This window comes from Trichomycterus rosablanca, chromosome 21, assembly GCF_030014385.1.
Source record: "Trichomycterus rosablanca isolate fTriRos1 chromosome 21, fTriRos1.hap1, whole genome shotgun sequence".
Taxonomy (NCBI): domain Eukaryota; kingdom Metazoa; phylum Chordata; class Actinopteri; order Siluriformes; family Trichomycteridae; genus Trichomycterus; species Trichomycterus rosablanca.
Genome location: NC_086008.1, coordinates 13,800,532 through 13,816,804, shown reverse-complemented (window position 1 = coordinate 13,816,804; position 16,273 = coordinate 13,800,532). Strand labels below are relative to the sequence as shown.

The window sequence follows — 16,273 nt, the reverse complement described above, 5'->3', positions numbered from 1 at the left end:
TCAAATTTGCCAAGGAACACATTAACTGGTCCAAAGAGAAATGGCTCAACATTTTGTGGACTGGTGAAAGCAAAATTGTTCTTTTTGGGTCTAGTGGCCATAGACAGTATGTCAGACGACCCCCGATCACTGAATTCAAGCCACAGTACACTGTGAAGGTAGTAAAGCACGGTGGTACAAAATGATGATATGTGGATGTTTTTCATACCATGGTGTTACGCCTATTTATCACATACGAGGAATCATGGATCAGATTAAATATATCAGAATACTTGAGGAGATCATGTTGCCTTATGTCGAAGAAGAAATGTCCTTAAAATGGGTGTTTCAACATGACAATGACCCAAAACATCTTGGTTACAAACAAGATTGAGGTAATAGAGTGGCCAGCCCAATCCCCTGACCTCAATCCCAGAGAGAACTTGTGGGCTGAAATCTGAAACACGTTTTTTTGAGGCAAAACCCAAAATTGCAGAAGAACTGTGGAATGTCGTCTAATCATCCTGGACTGGAATACCTGTTCAGAGGAGCCAGAAGTTGGTCGACTCCATGCAACACAGATCTCGGAAACAATTGTCATGCCACTGAATATTAGTTCAGTAATTTAAAGTAAAGTAAAACCTCAAACATTTTTTCATGTTATAGATACATTTTTTGAGTTTTTAAAGAAAAATGCTGGCACTGCTATTTTTTTGAACAGCCTAATATTCATTTTTCTTAACTTTCTGTAAAGGATTAACACAAACTGGCTAAATTTTGTTAATGTTTTGATTTAGAATTGAAAGTGTAGTATTTTCAGTGCATTTGCATTTATGGAAATAAAAGTTATTATAATGATTTTGTGCTTTATTCACTTTTTTAAAGTCACTGCTATTTTTTTTGAACTACTGTATGTCTGTCTATCTATCTATCTATCTATCTATCTATCTATCTATCTATCTATCTATCTATCTATCTATCTATCTATCTATCTATCTATCTATCTATCTATCTATCTATCTATCTATCTATCTATCTATCTAACTGTCTGTCTAACTATCTATCTATCTGTCTGTCTATCTATCTAACTATCTATCTAACTGTCTGTCTAACTATCTATCTAACTATCTATCTGTCTGTCTAACTATTCATCTAACTATCTATCTAACTATCTATCTGTCTGTCTGTCTGTCTGTCTAACTATCTATCTATCTATCTATCTAATCTATCTGTCTGTCTGTCTGTCTGTCTGTCTGTCTGTCTGTCTGTCTAACTATCTAACTATCTATCTATCTGTCTGTCTAACTATTTATCTAACTATCTAACTATATGTCTGTCTAACTATCTAACTAGCGGATCGTGATCCGCATTATTGATTTGGCACAGTTTTTACACAGGATACCCTTCCTGACACGACCCTCCCTATTTATCCGGACTTGGGACCGGCACTACAATGCACTGGTTTATGCATCCTAGCGGCTAGGTACCTATAGGACAATTCAGTGTCTCCAATTAGCCTGGCTGCATGTCTTTGGACTGTGGGAGGAAACCCACGCAGACACGGGGAGAACATGCAAACTCCGCACAGAAAGGACCCGAACCACCCCACCTGGGGATCGAATCCAGGACCATCTTGCTGTGAGGCGACAGTGCTACCCACTTAGCCACTGTGCCGCCCAGTAGCATTACTCTGCCATATTCAACATTAACTAATGCAGTCAATGCAATTATTGACACTGTTAGTTGCCCTGCATTGTAAGTGAGGTGTCAAAAGTGTTCAAGTGTCTCCTAAAATTTAAACAGATTAAAAAAAAACATCAGATAAGGAAACTCACATTTACATAATATGACTTGACACACCTCTGTATCAGGCTACACAGTGAAGTAGTAGCCTAGTAGGTAGAGCTTTGGCCTATTAATGGGAAGATTGTTGGTTTAAATCCAGGCTCTGCTATGCAGCCACTGTTGTGCCCTTGAGTAAGGCCCTTAATCCTGTCTGCTCCAGGGGCGCCAAACAATGGCTGACCCTGCACTGACCCCAGCTTTAAAAAAAAAAAGCTGGGATATGCGAAAAAAGAATTTAATTGTACTGTACACCTGTATATGTTTGTTTATTAGGATTTTAACATCATGTTTTACACTTTTCTTACATTCATAACAAACGGTAGTTACTCATTACACAAGGTTCATCAGTTCACAAGGTTATATCAGACACAGTCATGGACAATTTAGTGTCTCCAATTCACCTCACTTGTATGTCTTTGGACTGTGGACACAGGGAGAACATGCAAACTCCACACAGAAAGGACCCGGACCACCCCCTGGGGATCAAACCCAGGACCTTCTTGCTGTGAGGCGACAGTGCTACCCACTACTTGATCACCGGCACGGCCCCATCTGTATATTTACATTTTCAGCATTTAGCAAGGACCCAACAGTGGCAACTTGGCGGTGGTGGGCTTTAGTCCAGTACCTTAACCACTGAGCTATCACTGCCCCACACTGTACATGTATATATGACAAAGGCATTCTTCTTCTATTCTACACATGCAGAGGAGACCTGTTCTGTTCCAAATAACAACCTATATACTACATAGTGTCCTAAAATGAATGAGTGATGAAGCTATCCTTTTAAGCACGCTGTATATGAGTATGTGTGTGGATTGAGACACAACCCTTCAGCCTACCGGGTAAGCAATGTTCCCTTTGTGCCATTGTAAGGGGTAGTGGTGGTTTAGCACTAAGGGTACTGGAATAGTACTTGGAAGGTTGCTTGCTCAAGCCCACATCTGCCACGCTGGAGCTATAATAAGTCATAATTATAAGTGGCTTTGGGTTAAAGCTAAATGTTGTAATATAGACTTTTCATGCACAGTATTAAACCTATATATTTTGTTCCCTACATCTCTGAACCTCTCTATTTTATTTAATCTTTTTATCTATTATTTTTGCATTATTATTTTATTTTTTATCACTGGCAAATATATTAATAGAAATACTTGTCAGTGATAAAAAAAAAGTGTGTATTATTGTAAGAGTAAATTCTGCCAATCAAGGGCATTTATACTTAAAGGTTGCCAGATTTCTGCAAAACAATCCAATGTCAGGTCAGATAATCGTGTCAGGTAGGACATGAGATCATTGCTGCCAAGCAGTTATTGCTTGTGTTTAATTACAACAGGCCAGTTAAACCCAGCAGCTTTAATAGACGTCAATACGAAGGGTTTGGCCCAAGTTGAAAAGTTTTGTTGTAAAACACGAAACTTTGTTTTGGATAAAACTGTATGAGTGTAATAACCACATCCACGTTTGTTCCTTTTAAACTAGTTTGGAGTGTGGATTGGTGGTGAACGCTAGATGGCGCTAACGACTCACTTATCAACGAATCAGTGAACCTGCAGCGCAGGCGCGAGCACGTGAAACAGCCGCTGTTTGAGCTGAGGTGAGGTTTGCTAATTATACGGTTTACTAGTTTTACACAGTAAACAGTTATAAAAGAATTAACACCACGAACATAACGCAACATAAACACGTCCTAATGGCATTAATAGTACATATGCATGCGTGGTGCTGTTTCTTACAGTAAATATGACCTGTTTAATCGATGTAAAGCAGGTGTACCAATCATCACGCTTTATTAGCATGTTTGTATATTACAGTATTACCAAAGCATTGCAAATTTATCTTCGAATTATTGTGTTAGTTTAGTGCGCTGTTTACTGTCATGGTTCAAAATGAGTACTTTTTTATAATTAGTAACTAATTGTTTAATTATTGTTTAAACCCGTTCAGTCATTTCGAGTTTGTTTGATGACTCAGTGAGTCGGTTCTTTGAATCGGTTCTCTTGTAGATTTTTATATCAAATATATATTCTTTTTTAAGAACTGTAATTTAATTAATGCTGAATAAATCAAGCAGAGGAGTATTGTAAAGGTTCATTATGTGTTCTTTGAACAGCCCTCTTTGTTTAACATTATTTTGTTAAAAAGGGTAGTTTTATGTGGCTATTGCTTAATATTTAAAAAGCTGTTTAACCTGAATTAAGTTTCCTCAAACAATGCAAGAGTGAAAGACAGAAAAATTGGTCCTGTACATCATTATGTCCTCATGCAGGGAAATAATGGTCTTGTAAGGGTCACTGGAGTGGCATGATTTAGGAGCTTTATTATCTAGTTAAAGGGAGCCTGGTTAATATAGTTAAGTTCCTATCCTGTTTGATACAGAAACAATACCCCATCGATGCTGATTCCCTTTATATAAATTTTGTTCTGTTGATTTTGGTGTACAATAAATAAAAGTGATCATGACTAACACCAACGACTTTCAGCAAGAACATGTGTTTAAATTGAATAAATCACTTAATAGGATAAAATACGGATGTTAACACAAGGTAAATATGATTTGATGTCACTAGTAAAATGTGTAAGCATAGTATGGATAGTTATTTATGCTGCTGCTGTTTGTGATTAACTGCCTAAATTAGGCTGCTTTATATGCAACTCAAAGTAGTCTATCAAGTGTAGAATCAAAGCTAGTCAGCTAAATTTGAATTGCAATAATGTTCACTTTAAAACATCCACTAACTGGTGACTGTAATAAAGAGTCTGATAACTAGTACATTAAAACCACGGATTAACCAAGGACAGTCCAACCAAGCAGAAAAAATTAGCAACACCACCAAGTCATTTACCTGCATTATAAATAAGTTAAAGGGTACAGTAAAGGACATAGCCAAGTGGAGATTGGACCTCTGAGCTTTTTTTAGGTGCTATTTAAGCAATATTAGTAATATACATACATTTTAGGTTAGCTTCAACCTTTAAGCTCAGCTGTTAAATGACCCACCTCTGAACCAAATATTTCTCAATTGATTTTGAATATATACATATTGATACATAGGCCAGGGATAGCTCAGTGGTTAAGGTACTGGACTAGTAAACAGAAGGTTGCCGGTTCAAGCCCCACCACCACCAAGTTGCCACTGTTGGGTCCCTGAGCAAGGCCCTTAACCCTCAATTGCTCATCATGTAAGTCGCTTTGGATAAAAGCATCTGCTAAATGCTGAAAATGTAAATGTACATATACAGGGCAGTTGTAACCTAGCGGTTAAGATACTGGACTAGTAATCAAAAGGTTTCTGGTTCAAGCCCCAACACTGCCAGTTGTGCTTGTTGGGCCCTTGAGCAAGGCCCTTAACACTCAATTGCTTAGTATACTGTCACAGTACTGTAAGTCGCTTTGGATAAATGCGTCTAATAAATGTAAATGTATTTCATTATCCACACTTAGAGGCACATAGACCCCCCCCCCCCCCCCCCCATAAATCTATTCCACATAAAAATTGTGTTTAGTCATAAATTGTTTCCTCTTTATTTTACATTTGTACTCAATGGGATGGAAAACAATGGTGCTCTAAGACCACTCTGTATGCCCTATGTAATGACATTTAACGTTCAGCCACAGAAAGAAGTGGGATTGTAATCTGAGCCTGTGGTAATAATAACCTGTATTTACTTAGATTATCTATCTTAAAAGGGTTATTCAAGCAAAACGGGTTGATGAACAACCGGTGAAACATTAAAACAAAATCTGTGTACTTTAAAATGTAAACAAGTATTCAATAGTAAATCCTTCTAATTGCACTAACAACAATACGTTTTGGGTTGAAGTAGACATGCAGAACAGTTCAGTAGTCTGATCTGGTTGGACTAGTATCAGATTGAGGTTACAGTTAGAACTGAGCTTAAAGTCTTGTGTTGTAAATGTAGTCCCAAACTATTACGTTTCACTTTTGTTTACTGAACTTGTGTTTTAACCATAGAAAATTATATTGTTAAATATTATCTGAATATTTAAATTCTTAAAATAACATACAATAACAAATAACAATATAACATTTATTAGGTGGCCCCATTTACATAATTATAATTAATAAAGGTTTGTAGTTATTTAAAATGTTAACTTTTTAGCAATTATGAACTGCTTCTACTACTATAAAATATACTAAATAATAATAGTAATAAATATAATAATAATAATAATGTGTACTGTTTTGTGACTGCCTTAATTTTCAGTAGTTAAAAAAAATATATCAATAATATTCAAAATGTTTCGATCTGACTGTACACATTTTAGACTTGTAGTCTCGTCATTATTTGATTTGTAAAATTGTATTTATAATACAATATATTATAATTAAAAAATATTATTATTTATTTCTAAAATGTGCAGTCTTTAATAGGAGTGATAAAGACAATATAGCATAGTACATCTTTTTATGTAAAAAAAAAAAAAATGCACCGCAGTGTGTTTTAAATCATTTTATTTGCCTGAAATAAATGAAATAGAAAAAGCATAGACAGGGGACAGCAGGCTCTCAGAAGCTTAATACTATACAATACAATTCTAATCTTCTGATAAGTCTACATAGCACTGATAGCACAAAAGAAAAACAGATACATTTTATATTAAGCAGGTTAGTAACAGATTACAGTCACACTCATGAATTGTGGGTTGCTTTACATTTATCATACACTGTGGCCAAAAGTATGTGAACACACCCAACATTAGATCCATATGTGCTTAACATACCATTGAAAACTAAGTACATAATTATGGTGTTGTTCCTTTTGCTGTTATTACAGCCTCCATTCTTTTTGAAAGACTTTTCACTATATATGGAACAAGTAAAAGTGAAGCCATGTATTTAAACTGACTTACTTACTGTATTCCAGTACATTTCTTTCAGGGGTGCTAAATAGAGCTGAGATCTTTAAAACTCTATGTCTCTCTGAAACTTTTCTTTATGAATGTTGATTTAAGTTCAGTGGTGTTGTCAGACAGCCAGGTGGTGCAGTGTGATTTATCACTGCAGAGAACGCTTGGGGTTGTGCATGATGATCTTATACTTGTGGTTTGGTGTTTGGCCATGGAAACCCAATCCACTAGGCTCCTATTGAACAGGCCTTGTGCTAAAGTTGCTTCAAGAGGCAGTTTCAGACAGATGCTTTTTGTTTTTCACCATATGACTTTTGTATGCTGGTCAAGCTGCTTTTAGACTGTTCCACTGTAAAACAGCAGCACTTGCAGGCAGATATTTGACCAACTTTAAACTGTGGTGTGTAATAACGGTGCTATGTTGCCGTGCCAAATCACTGAAAGCTTTTATTTTAAGGTTGTCTGGTCATATTTTAAACTGTATGCACATATCAGGTGTCCACATACTTCTGTTCTGTGTTCATTAGACTTTACTGTCAACATTGAAAAACCTTTTACTTTAAACAGAGAGATGCTTGTAATGTTACAGGAATACAGCGAGTAAAGCACACGGTTTGTAAATATATATTTTAGAAAATTATCAAAATCTATGTAGCAGGGCCACAGACCCTGTGTAGTAATACCAGAAATCTTCCCCATAAAAACATAAAATAATAATGAAATAGATAAATGCTCTATATGTGGCTGTAACAAAAGCCCAGAGTGACCATATCCAACAAAACCAGGAATCAGCCAGTAGCAAAATGGTAACTTACAAGATTACATGTTAGAAACATAATCAACGTAGTGCAGAACCAAATCATATGGAATAAAAAGCCAGAAAACAATGGTGGACTGTTTATTAGGACCGTCACAGGAACTGTGATACCGCAAAACTGTCAGGTATAACAAGCTGTATGGTGCTATTTTTATTACCCTCGGAGTAACAGGATTTATTGTTTTCTTTTACTGTTATCACTAATGTTTAGTTTTTCAGACCAGCCAATAGTACAGCTGAGATTCGAACCCGGCTCTCAGCAGTGGTGGGACAGCATAAAAGACTGCTGCACCACTCAAGCACCTGAGAGATAAATGTCCATCCAAAAATGTTTGAATAGGGGTCTAATAAACAACGTTCCACTGTTTTCCTGTAGCACTGTGAGTGACCTCTCAGCTGTCCAGCCAAGGTAGTAAAATAAGTGAAATGTATTGGAACATTATTGCTGTTTTTATTCATTGACCAATGAAATACTTTATTACTACAGTAATTTTCTGTGCGGTTACCATGCTTAGAAAACTCTAAACTGTAACAGTCCTATTCAGAATAACCTAAACAATCTCTCGACAGCTCATCATACATGAATCTCTGCCCAACATCTGATCCTGGACATTATTTCTATATTCTTGATGTATCTTGTTATTTTGGCCTCTTTTAGAACCTCCACTAAAAAGGCCACATCCACTAGGCTGGTGTCATCTTTTGATTTCCTCTACTGAGTACCCAAACATCCGTCACTGAGTGTAGGTACTGAATCAGAAGGCACAATGAAGTGTCCCAGAAAGAAACGAGGTCCTTAAATGGTCTCTACATAGTTAGCAGGGAAGAGCCCTCTGCGCCCGTCTTTGCTGAAGCCGCTCCACCAGGCCTTGTCCACCGTCTCCACTTCGCTGATGATGTCACCAGGCTCGAAGGAAATCTCAGTGTCGTCCTCTAGAAAGCGCAGAGTATTTACACATCAGTGAGATGTTGTATGTTTTAATCTCTTTTTACAATAGGTTTAGATATCAAAATACACCGATCGATCAGCCATAACATTAAAACCACCTCCATGTTTCTACACTCACTGTCCATTTTATCTCCACTTATCATATAGAAGCACTTTGTAGTTCTACAATTACTGACTGTAGTCCATTTGTTTCTCTGCATGCTTTGTTAGCCCCCTTTCATGCTGTTCTTCAATGGTCAGGACCACCACAGAGCAGGTATTATTTAGGTGGTGGATCATTCTCTGCACTGCAGTGACACTGACATGGTGGTGGTGTGTTAGTGTGTGTTGTGCTGGTATGAGTGTATAAGACACAGCAATGCTGCTGGAGTTTTTTTAAACATCTCACTGTCACTGCTAGACTGAGAATAGTCCACCAACCAAAAATATCCAGCCAACAGCGCCCCGTGTGAAGCATCCTGTGACCACTGATGATGGTCTAGAAGATGACCAACTCAAACAGCAGCAATAGATGAGCGATCGTCTCTGACTTTACATCTACAAGGTGGACCAACTAGGTAGGAGTGTCTAATAGAGTGGACAGTGAGTGGACACGGTATTTAAAAACTCCAGCAGCGCTGCTGTGTCTGATCCACTCATACCAGCACAACACACACTAACACACCACCACCATGTCATTGTCACTACAGTGTGGGGGGGGGGGTTCTCATTAGAGAACAGGGTGAAAGCAGGCTAAAAATGTATGTAGAGAAACAGATGGACTACAGTCAGTAATTGTAGAACTACAAAGTGCTCCTATATGGTAAGTGGAGCTGATAAAATGGACAGTGAGTGTAGAAACAAGGAGGTGGTTTTAATGTTATGGTTGATCACTGTACATTGATTGAAGTTTTGTCATTTAAGAAGTAACCTTAGAGCTTTGAAGCAGCTCTGCAAGAATGGTCATTACCAGTTTATTTGGGAAACTGGGAACCTTCTAGGCTTACAGGATTAAAAATGGATACTGTCAACCCCTGATGGAACTAACTAGCACCCCTGTAAATATTCCATAATTACCTTGTTCAGGGCACCTGATAATGACATTTACAATTTGCATAATTAATAATAATATAAATAAAACTATATGTTGTGTTTGTGAAAGTTTTTTATAGTATGATAAAAAAAACATTGTAGTGCACAATTTGCCAGGAGACAAAAAAAGAAATCAATCAAGAAACCAGTAAATACTATCACAGGATAGCATAACCAAACATAACATTGAGATCATTTCTATCCTAATATCACAAAATGATGTTAGAAATGTGGCATAAAGAAACAGAAAAAATGTATGACACTCTCTTGGGACTTGGGAATTGAAGTAAAAAGGAGTGCTGACCTGCTTGGTAATCGTAGAGCGCCCGTACACACAGAAGTGAGCTGCCTCCTGGTGACTGCAGGAAAGCAACAGTCATGTCAAGTTTATTTATATAGCGCTTTTTTTCAGTAAACATTGTCTCAAAGCAACTTTACAGAATCCAGGACCGTCAGACCAAAAACCCCTGTTGAGCAAGCCGAGGGTGACGGTGTCAAGGAAAACCTCCCTTCAAATTACAGGAAGAAACCCTGAGTGGAACCATGTCATTTTTACATTGACTAGATTATTACACAGTATGCTAAATGCTGTTTGTCATTTATTAATTCCTAATATTTTGTTGCTAATAAATGATGCTACACATCTATTCACATGCAAAGATGTAATATGTGAAAGCATGCACAGCTTAGTTTCCGTGGATAGGTCTGAACATTCCACTAACATGTTGACGCACCCAAGCTAGCATGTTTTATTAATGGACCACCCGAGTGCTCTGATAGCAAATGTTTCTGTGTGCTTTGGTGATAAATTACAGCATTGCAACACAATTTATAAACTTGGAGTGCTCACATTTATAATTATATTTTTAAAATAGAAAAAGGACACATTTATTTGTATCTTCTCACAGACATGTAAACATTTGCTACTAGAGCACTAGAGGAGAAATAGATGATTTGAAAAACATACCTCATCATTGTCCAACGCCTCTTCTCCCTCTTCATCAGTCTCTTCACGATTGACTACATAAGTAAATCTCTCTGGTGTGCCGGGGTCAGAACAATCATCATATTCTTTACCTAGGTGGATAGTAAACTGTGTTAATCAATTAACTCGTTGTTTACAAGGTTTGGGATTCAGCACATAAGACCAGCACAAAAAATAACCAAATTAAAGACTAAATTTTCATTTTAAAATCTCCACATCTGTAATAAGTGAACTGTAAAGACATTACCTGTACCATTCTGAGGGAGTGTTCCATTTTGGTCTGGCCTGTCTTCTTCGATGAGTCTGGTTTTAGATACTGCTACACTAATCTCTGCAAACACGAGCAATACTAACCGTAAGAAATTCAGATTTAATCACATCTATTAGAGGATAGACTAAGAATAGGGGCTGCATCAAAATGTCACATAGCAATTCAGCACAACAAACCTCCGAATTCCATTATAATTAAGGCCCTACCTAATTCATGGACCGTAAAACGAGCCTTTACCTGTGTAATATGCAATTTGCTGTGAAACTCAAACTTTAAGGTTTGTGTTTAGTGAGTTAACATTTTTCATTTGTGTAGCGTTCAAGTGCTTTATGTTTACTGGTTAATTTGCACTATGAGACGGTCCTAGCAATCCAACAGCAATTAATTTAGCAGTCGCTTAGTCAAAATGTCCAAGATGTCGAAGTGTAAAGCAGCTAAAAACACGACTCACGTTACTGAGTTTGAAAAACACCCAACCAATTCTGTAGGTGTGTGTGGGAGAGGGGGGTCAAAACACTGACAAGTAGTTTCATATTTGAGACAGAGCCTCGCACCATCGCTAGATGTTCTAGATTTACATTCAACTATTAACTGTCACCTCACAGCAATAAGGTCCTGGGTTCGATCCCCAGGTGGGGCGGTCCGAGTCCTTTCTGTATGGAGTTTGCATGTTCTCCCCGTGTCTGTGTGGGTTTCCTCCCACAGTCCAAAGACATGCAAGTGAGGTGAATTGGAGATACTAAATTGGCCATGACTGTGTTTGATATAACCTTGTGCACTGATGAATCTTGTGTAATGAGTCACTACCGTTCCTGTCATGAATGTAGTTTTGTTTGTTTGTATATTGTATTGTTTGTTAATTGTAGTGAGCTAACAACATCCGGAAACAAATTCCTTGTGTGTAAACATACTTTGGCGAGTAAAACCGATCCTGATTCTGAATCTAACCAAAGACGTAGGTAGGCTGTGCTGTGTATTGTAGCTTCCATTTACTCTATCATTCAATTAATGAGGTATGGTATTTAATGACTGCCATGAAATGTGGCACTTTTCTTATCTGTAAAATCTGTAACTAAGGCCCTACTTATAGAGATAAAAGTATACTGGCATCCAATGCCAGCTAGAAAATGTACTGGACTAAACACGGCATCTCTGTTTCAAAGAAGAGGCAGATTGCCAACAAAGGAGCTGGCAAATCTGTGAGGGAGAAACTCCCACCTGGAGCAGATGAATGCTCAACAGTAATTGTGGGGAGGTGTGGGCAAGGCCCTGAGATGGATTGGTGTCCTGTTTGGAGTGTGTTACTGCATTGCGCCCCGTGATTCTGGGGAAGCAGGACCCACCACAAGCAGAGGTAAAAAAAAAAATTAAATGAATAGGACTTGCAATAAATAAAGTGGACCACTGAATATGGACCCTGGCCAAGAGCTTCAATTAAAATGTCATCTGAGTGACACTGGGCCACCTAAAAAACAACCGTGCCTCAGGCTTGTGCATGTCCACTCCTGTATAGCCAGAATCTAAAAATAAAATGCAGGGATTTTTTAATGCCGATCATCCATAATCCATAAACCGCTGATGAAGTTGTTAACCGTAGTGATTCCTTAATGGCCACAATGTACCTTTTTTATAACTGCTATGTAGCGCTGTACTCCTTACCTGAGACCACTGTAATATCAGCCTCGGTCTGCTCCTCTGAAAGTTCCACCAGTGTTGATACTTCACTGCCTGGTGCTTCAGGTCTTGCTTGGTCCACACTTAATCCAAACTCTCCAGTATCTTCGGCTAGTTCCACCCCGGGTTCTTTATCATCTTCAGGTTCCTCTTCCTCTATAAGAGGACTAGCCACAGTGCCAATGCTGGCTTCCAAATGTGGCATGTAGGCTTTGTTTTCTGAGTGTGGAAGAGAGATGGTGTTTGTTTCTGCTGGTAACTCCTCCTCTTCTTCATCTTCTTCAACCAGCACCTCTTCTTTTGGCTCTGAATGAAGCTCTGAGATGACAAAACAATTCTTAGATATAGACTAAATACAGTATTCAAGTCTAGAATGTCTAACTATATAATTCTGGACTTACCTTTGAAACGAACTGGACTCTCAGTCTGGGCACCAGTAGGAACAATAGGGGCATCCTGGTTGGTAGCAATTTCCTGAATACCAGTATTTAGACTGGAGAGTTCATCCTCAGCCAGGCCTGAAGATATAGGTGGATCAGACACCTGAGCAACAGGAAGCACTGGGAGGGAGAACTGAGGTGGAGGAGGTTTGGAATCTGGCACATTGGGTGGAGAGGACACAGGTGGGCCAGACCTCTGAACAGGAGACATGGGAGGAGATCTTCTAGGTACATGGTGCGATTTAGGAGATGTTATTGGCCGGAAGCTGGGACTGGATGGAGACATGGGCCGAATAGAGGGGCTAGTTGCGGTGCGAGAGAAAGGGGAAGTGACAAAGGGACTGAGAGGGGAAGTGGGGCCACTTGTGGTGCTGTTGGATCTCTCAAAGATGAAGGCCGTGTCTGTCAGACTGCGCTGGTAACGGCGGAATGGTGGCTTGCCTGTACAATGTGAGAAAAAAACAAAAATGGGCCATTATATTGACCATTACACTGACCGGTACACTACACTGCTTCTAAAATAAAATGAATCATCACATAGCACAGTACTATTTTTTTCATTTAAATTATGCAGACGCTGTAATTACCATTACTAGCTTAGTTTATAGCCTTGAGCCAATCACATGCAATATTCAGATTATTATTATAAGAGCCCAGAAAAGTCCAGAGCTCCTTGTTTATAACCACTGTGCGCTAGGCTAACTAGCTTAAGTGTCTATGTAATCTGCATAAATTCATGGTTATGATGTATTTTAAAATCTTGGCTACTGTTTTATAAAACACTGAACATGTAATGTGGTGGCACAGTGCTACCCACCAAGCCACTGTCACCTAACAGCAAGAAGGGCCTGGGTTTGATTCCCAGTTGGAGTGGTCTGGGTCCTTTCTGTGTAGTTTGCATGTTCTCCCTGTGTCCGCACTGGTTTTTTTTTCTGGGAGCTCCAGTTTCCTCCCACAGTCCAAAGACGTGCAGTCAGGTTGATATGGAAATGGAAATATGTATGTGTATGTCTATGTGTGTATGTCTGCCCTGTGATGGACTGGCACCCTGTCACTGGACTGGTGTTTCTGTGTGCATTGCACCCATTTAGAGCTGGTATAGGCTCCAATGCCCCCACAACTCTGATTAGAATAAGCGGTTTAGAAAGTGAGTGAAAGAACATATAACTGAAACTAACACTGATGCCCATTACCAGTCCTGATCAGCCTTGCCCTGGCTTTACTGCTGTATTATGCAGGTATTTGGAAATACCTAGTTCCCTGGGCTAGACCTGAACAAGATGAGTCTGGAGAAGCGTAGGGGTTTTAGCGTTATTAAAACTAACGTTATAACAACATGGTTGTGTTTTAAGTGTATCAGGTGCAGTAGTGTTGTTGAGTTTTTTTTAACCAACATCAGTGTCAATGCTGGAGGGGGAAAAGTGCTCTGACCTATATTTTAGTCCTGTTTTCTGAATAAGCAAATGAGCAGCAGATCTTTACCGTAGTTAGTGTTATATACTTACTGTAGTGAGAATAGACCTAAGATAATCAGGGTGGTGGTTTGCCTTCTGGCTCTCTTTGAAGTTTTTCCCCATAACCCCCCACTAAGCTACTTTTTCTGAATCTTACTTGATGATTTTATTTATTTATTTATTTAGCTTGATAAAGTTGATTGGACAGAATTACATTTCTGTGAAAGTGAGGTCACACTGATTCCACTGGCCTCATCTGTGACCCCACTAATACAATAACGTTTAGGAAACAGGGGTTTAAGATTATAAATAAAGAGAATTTCTGGTTTTAGTCCAAACACTCTTACCTGAGCGTGGTGATGCAGGACTGGTGGAATTTTGGGATGATGATGACAGTTGTCTGAAAAACTCTCTTGGATTCATGGAACGTTGGGAAATCAGTGCTGCTGCCTCCTAGTGGTCAAAAATCCAAACGCTGTAATATTACAAAGCTATTTATTGAAATAGATTTAACATTAATCTACAGCAGAACTTACATTGTCAGCAAATGTTTGAAAGCCATTTTTGGGAATGGGTTGACATTTTAAACTGACTGCTTTGTAAATCAAGGCCAGGTGGCACAACAGCAGTGAGTGGAGTTCTTTTCTGCACATTCTTTTACCACATTAAAGCAAAGCTATGCTGTAGAAAAGAATGTTCACCAATAATACGAAAATATTTTTAGACAAGAAGTAATAGAAGACCAGAAGGGTTTGCTTTCTTCCTACACATTTGTACTTTTTGTACATTTTAAGTTATTTAGAATACATCAGTATAGCTAATTTTACCTGTGTGCGCACATATTGGAGCCAAATAGATGGAAAATATAGTAATATAGATTCTTTTGGCCAGTTATGAGTTTGGTACCTCGGTTTTTGTATCCCGCAGTTGGGTTTGTTCCCTGGCGTCTCTGTGGTGAAGTGCGTCTAGTTATGCTGAGTTTACACTACACGACTTTCAAGGTGTTCAGATCGCTGTACAGTTCAGTACACAACTCTGATCTCTTGTAATCGGGAGTCTTAAGTCACTGTGGTTTTCACACTACATGACTGATCGGTGATGGGGGGGGCGTGGGGGGGGGGTCACACTCTACACAATCAGAAGGAGTCTCCCAAACAGCGCTTTCCAAGTTGTTAGTGCACTGATGGGCAGCGTAAAAGCAAGGAGGAAAAAGAAATGAGTCTGGCTGAAGGAGTGGATATGGCTATGTGGCCAGCAGGGATTGTCTGTTTTACAGAGAGAGTTGGAGGTAAATAAATATTTTTTGCAATGTTGGCATTATGGTTTGCCGTGGATGATAAGGTCACAAATATTGTAAAGCTTTTGTGTGCGCCATATTGGCTTTTCGAGCCCCGAGCGAACGCCGATTTGCTGGCACATCTTGAGGCGACCTTTCAGTGAGCGTAAATCAGGGCAAAAATCGTGTGGTGTGAAGTAGGCATTAGTTTATAGTGATGTGGAAAATCTTACTGTTTTAATTTAGAGTACGTTTATTACCCAAATGAAAATACTCAAATACTTTTTTCTTTAGTAACTTTATGGGTTACTTTCATTTATCAGAAATGTGTTACTTTTAATGAAGTATAACTATTGAGTACAACACTGTTTTAACACACATCTCTTCTAACAACCAGAGATTATGCAGGTTAAAGTCTATTACACCTGAAAACAACCAACCCATGTAAAGTCATTTATGCAATAGGTGGCAGAGCCAAAGTAAATGAAGGTTGGATGCTACTCACAGCTGCTTTCTCTATGGACTCGCTGCGTCTGAGACGAGCCCTCATCTCCTCTTCATGCTCTCTCTGCTGTAGCTCCTGTCCATTTATATAAATAAAACCATTAGAAACTCACCTGACTTATTCCCTTTACTATT

The 16,273-nt window shown here is 38.7% G+C and overlaps 2 protein-coding genes across 2 annotated transcripts in view; one reads left to right on the top strand and one right to left on the bottom strand.

Annotated features, from left to right (window-relative positions):
- Positions 1–16,273, top strand: part of smn1 (survival of motor neuron 1, telomeric) — a 206,146-nt gene that overhangs the window by 150,393 nt on the left and 39,480 nt on the right. The gene's annotated exons all lie outside the window — the stretch shown is intronic.
- The window catches only part of si:dkey-40c11.2 (drebrin-like protein), a 91,655-nt gene continuing 81,667 nt past the window's right edge, over positions 6,286–16,273 (bottom strand). The window contains exons 9-16 of the mRNA XM_063017483.1: positions 16,140–16,214; positions 14,706–14,811; positions 12,866–13,345; positions 12,450–12,782; positions 10,767–10,850; positions 10,502–10,611; positions 9,839–9,893; positions 6,286–8,447 (exon numbers count right to left, since the gene is read on the bottom strand). Coding sequence (XP_062873553.1) covers positions 8,311–8,447; positions 9,839–9,893; positions 10,502–10,611; positions 10,767–10,850; positions 12,450–12,782; positions 12,866–13,345; positions 14,706–14,811; positions 16,140–16,214 — 1,380 coding nt within the window. The 3' untranslated portion in view covers positions 6,286–8,310. The remainder of the gene's footprint in view (positions 8,448–9,838; positions 9,894–10,501; positions 10,612–10,766; positions 10,851–12,449; positions 12,783–12,865; positions 13,346–14,705; positions 14,812–16,139; positions 16,215–16,273) is intronic.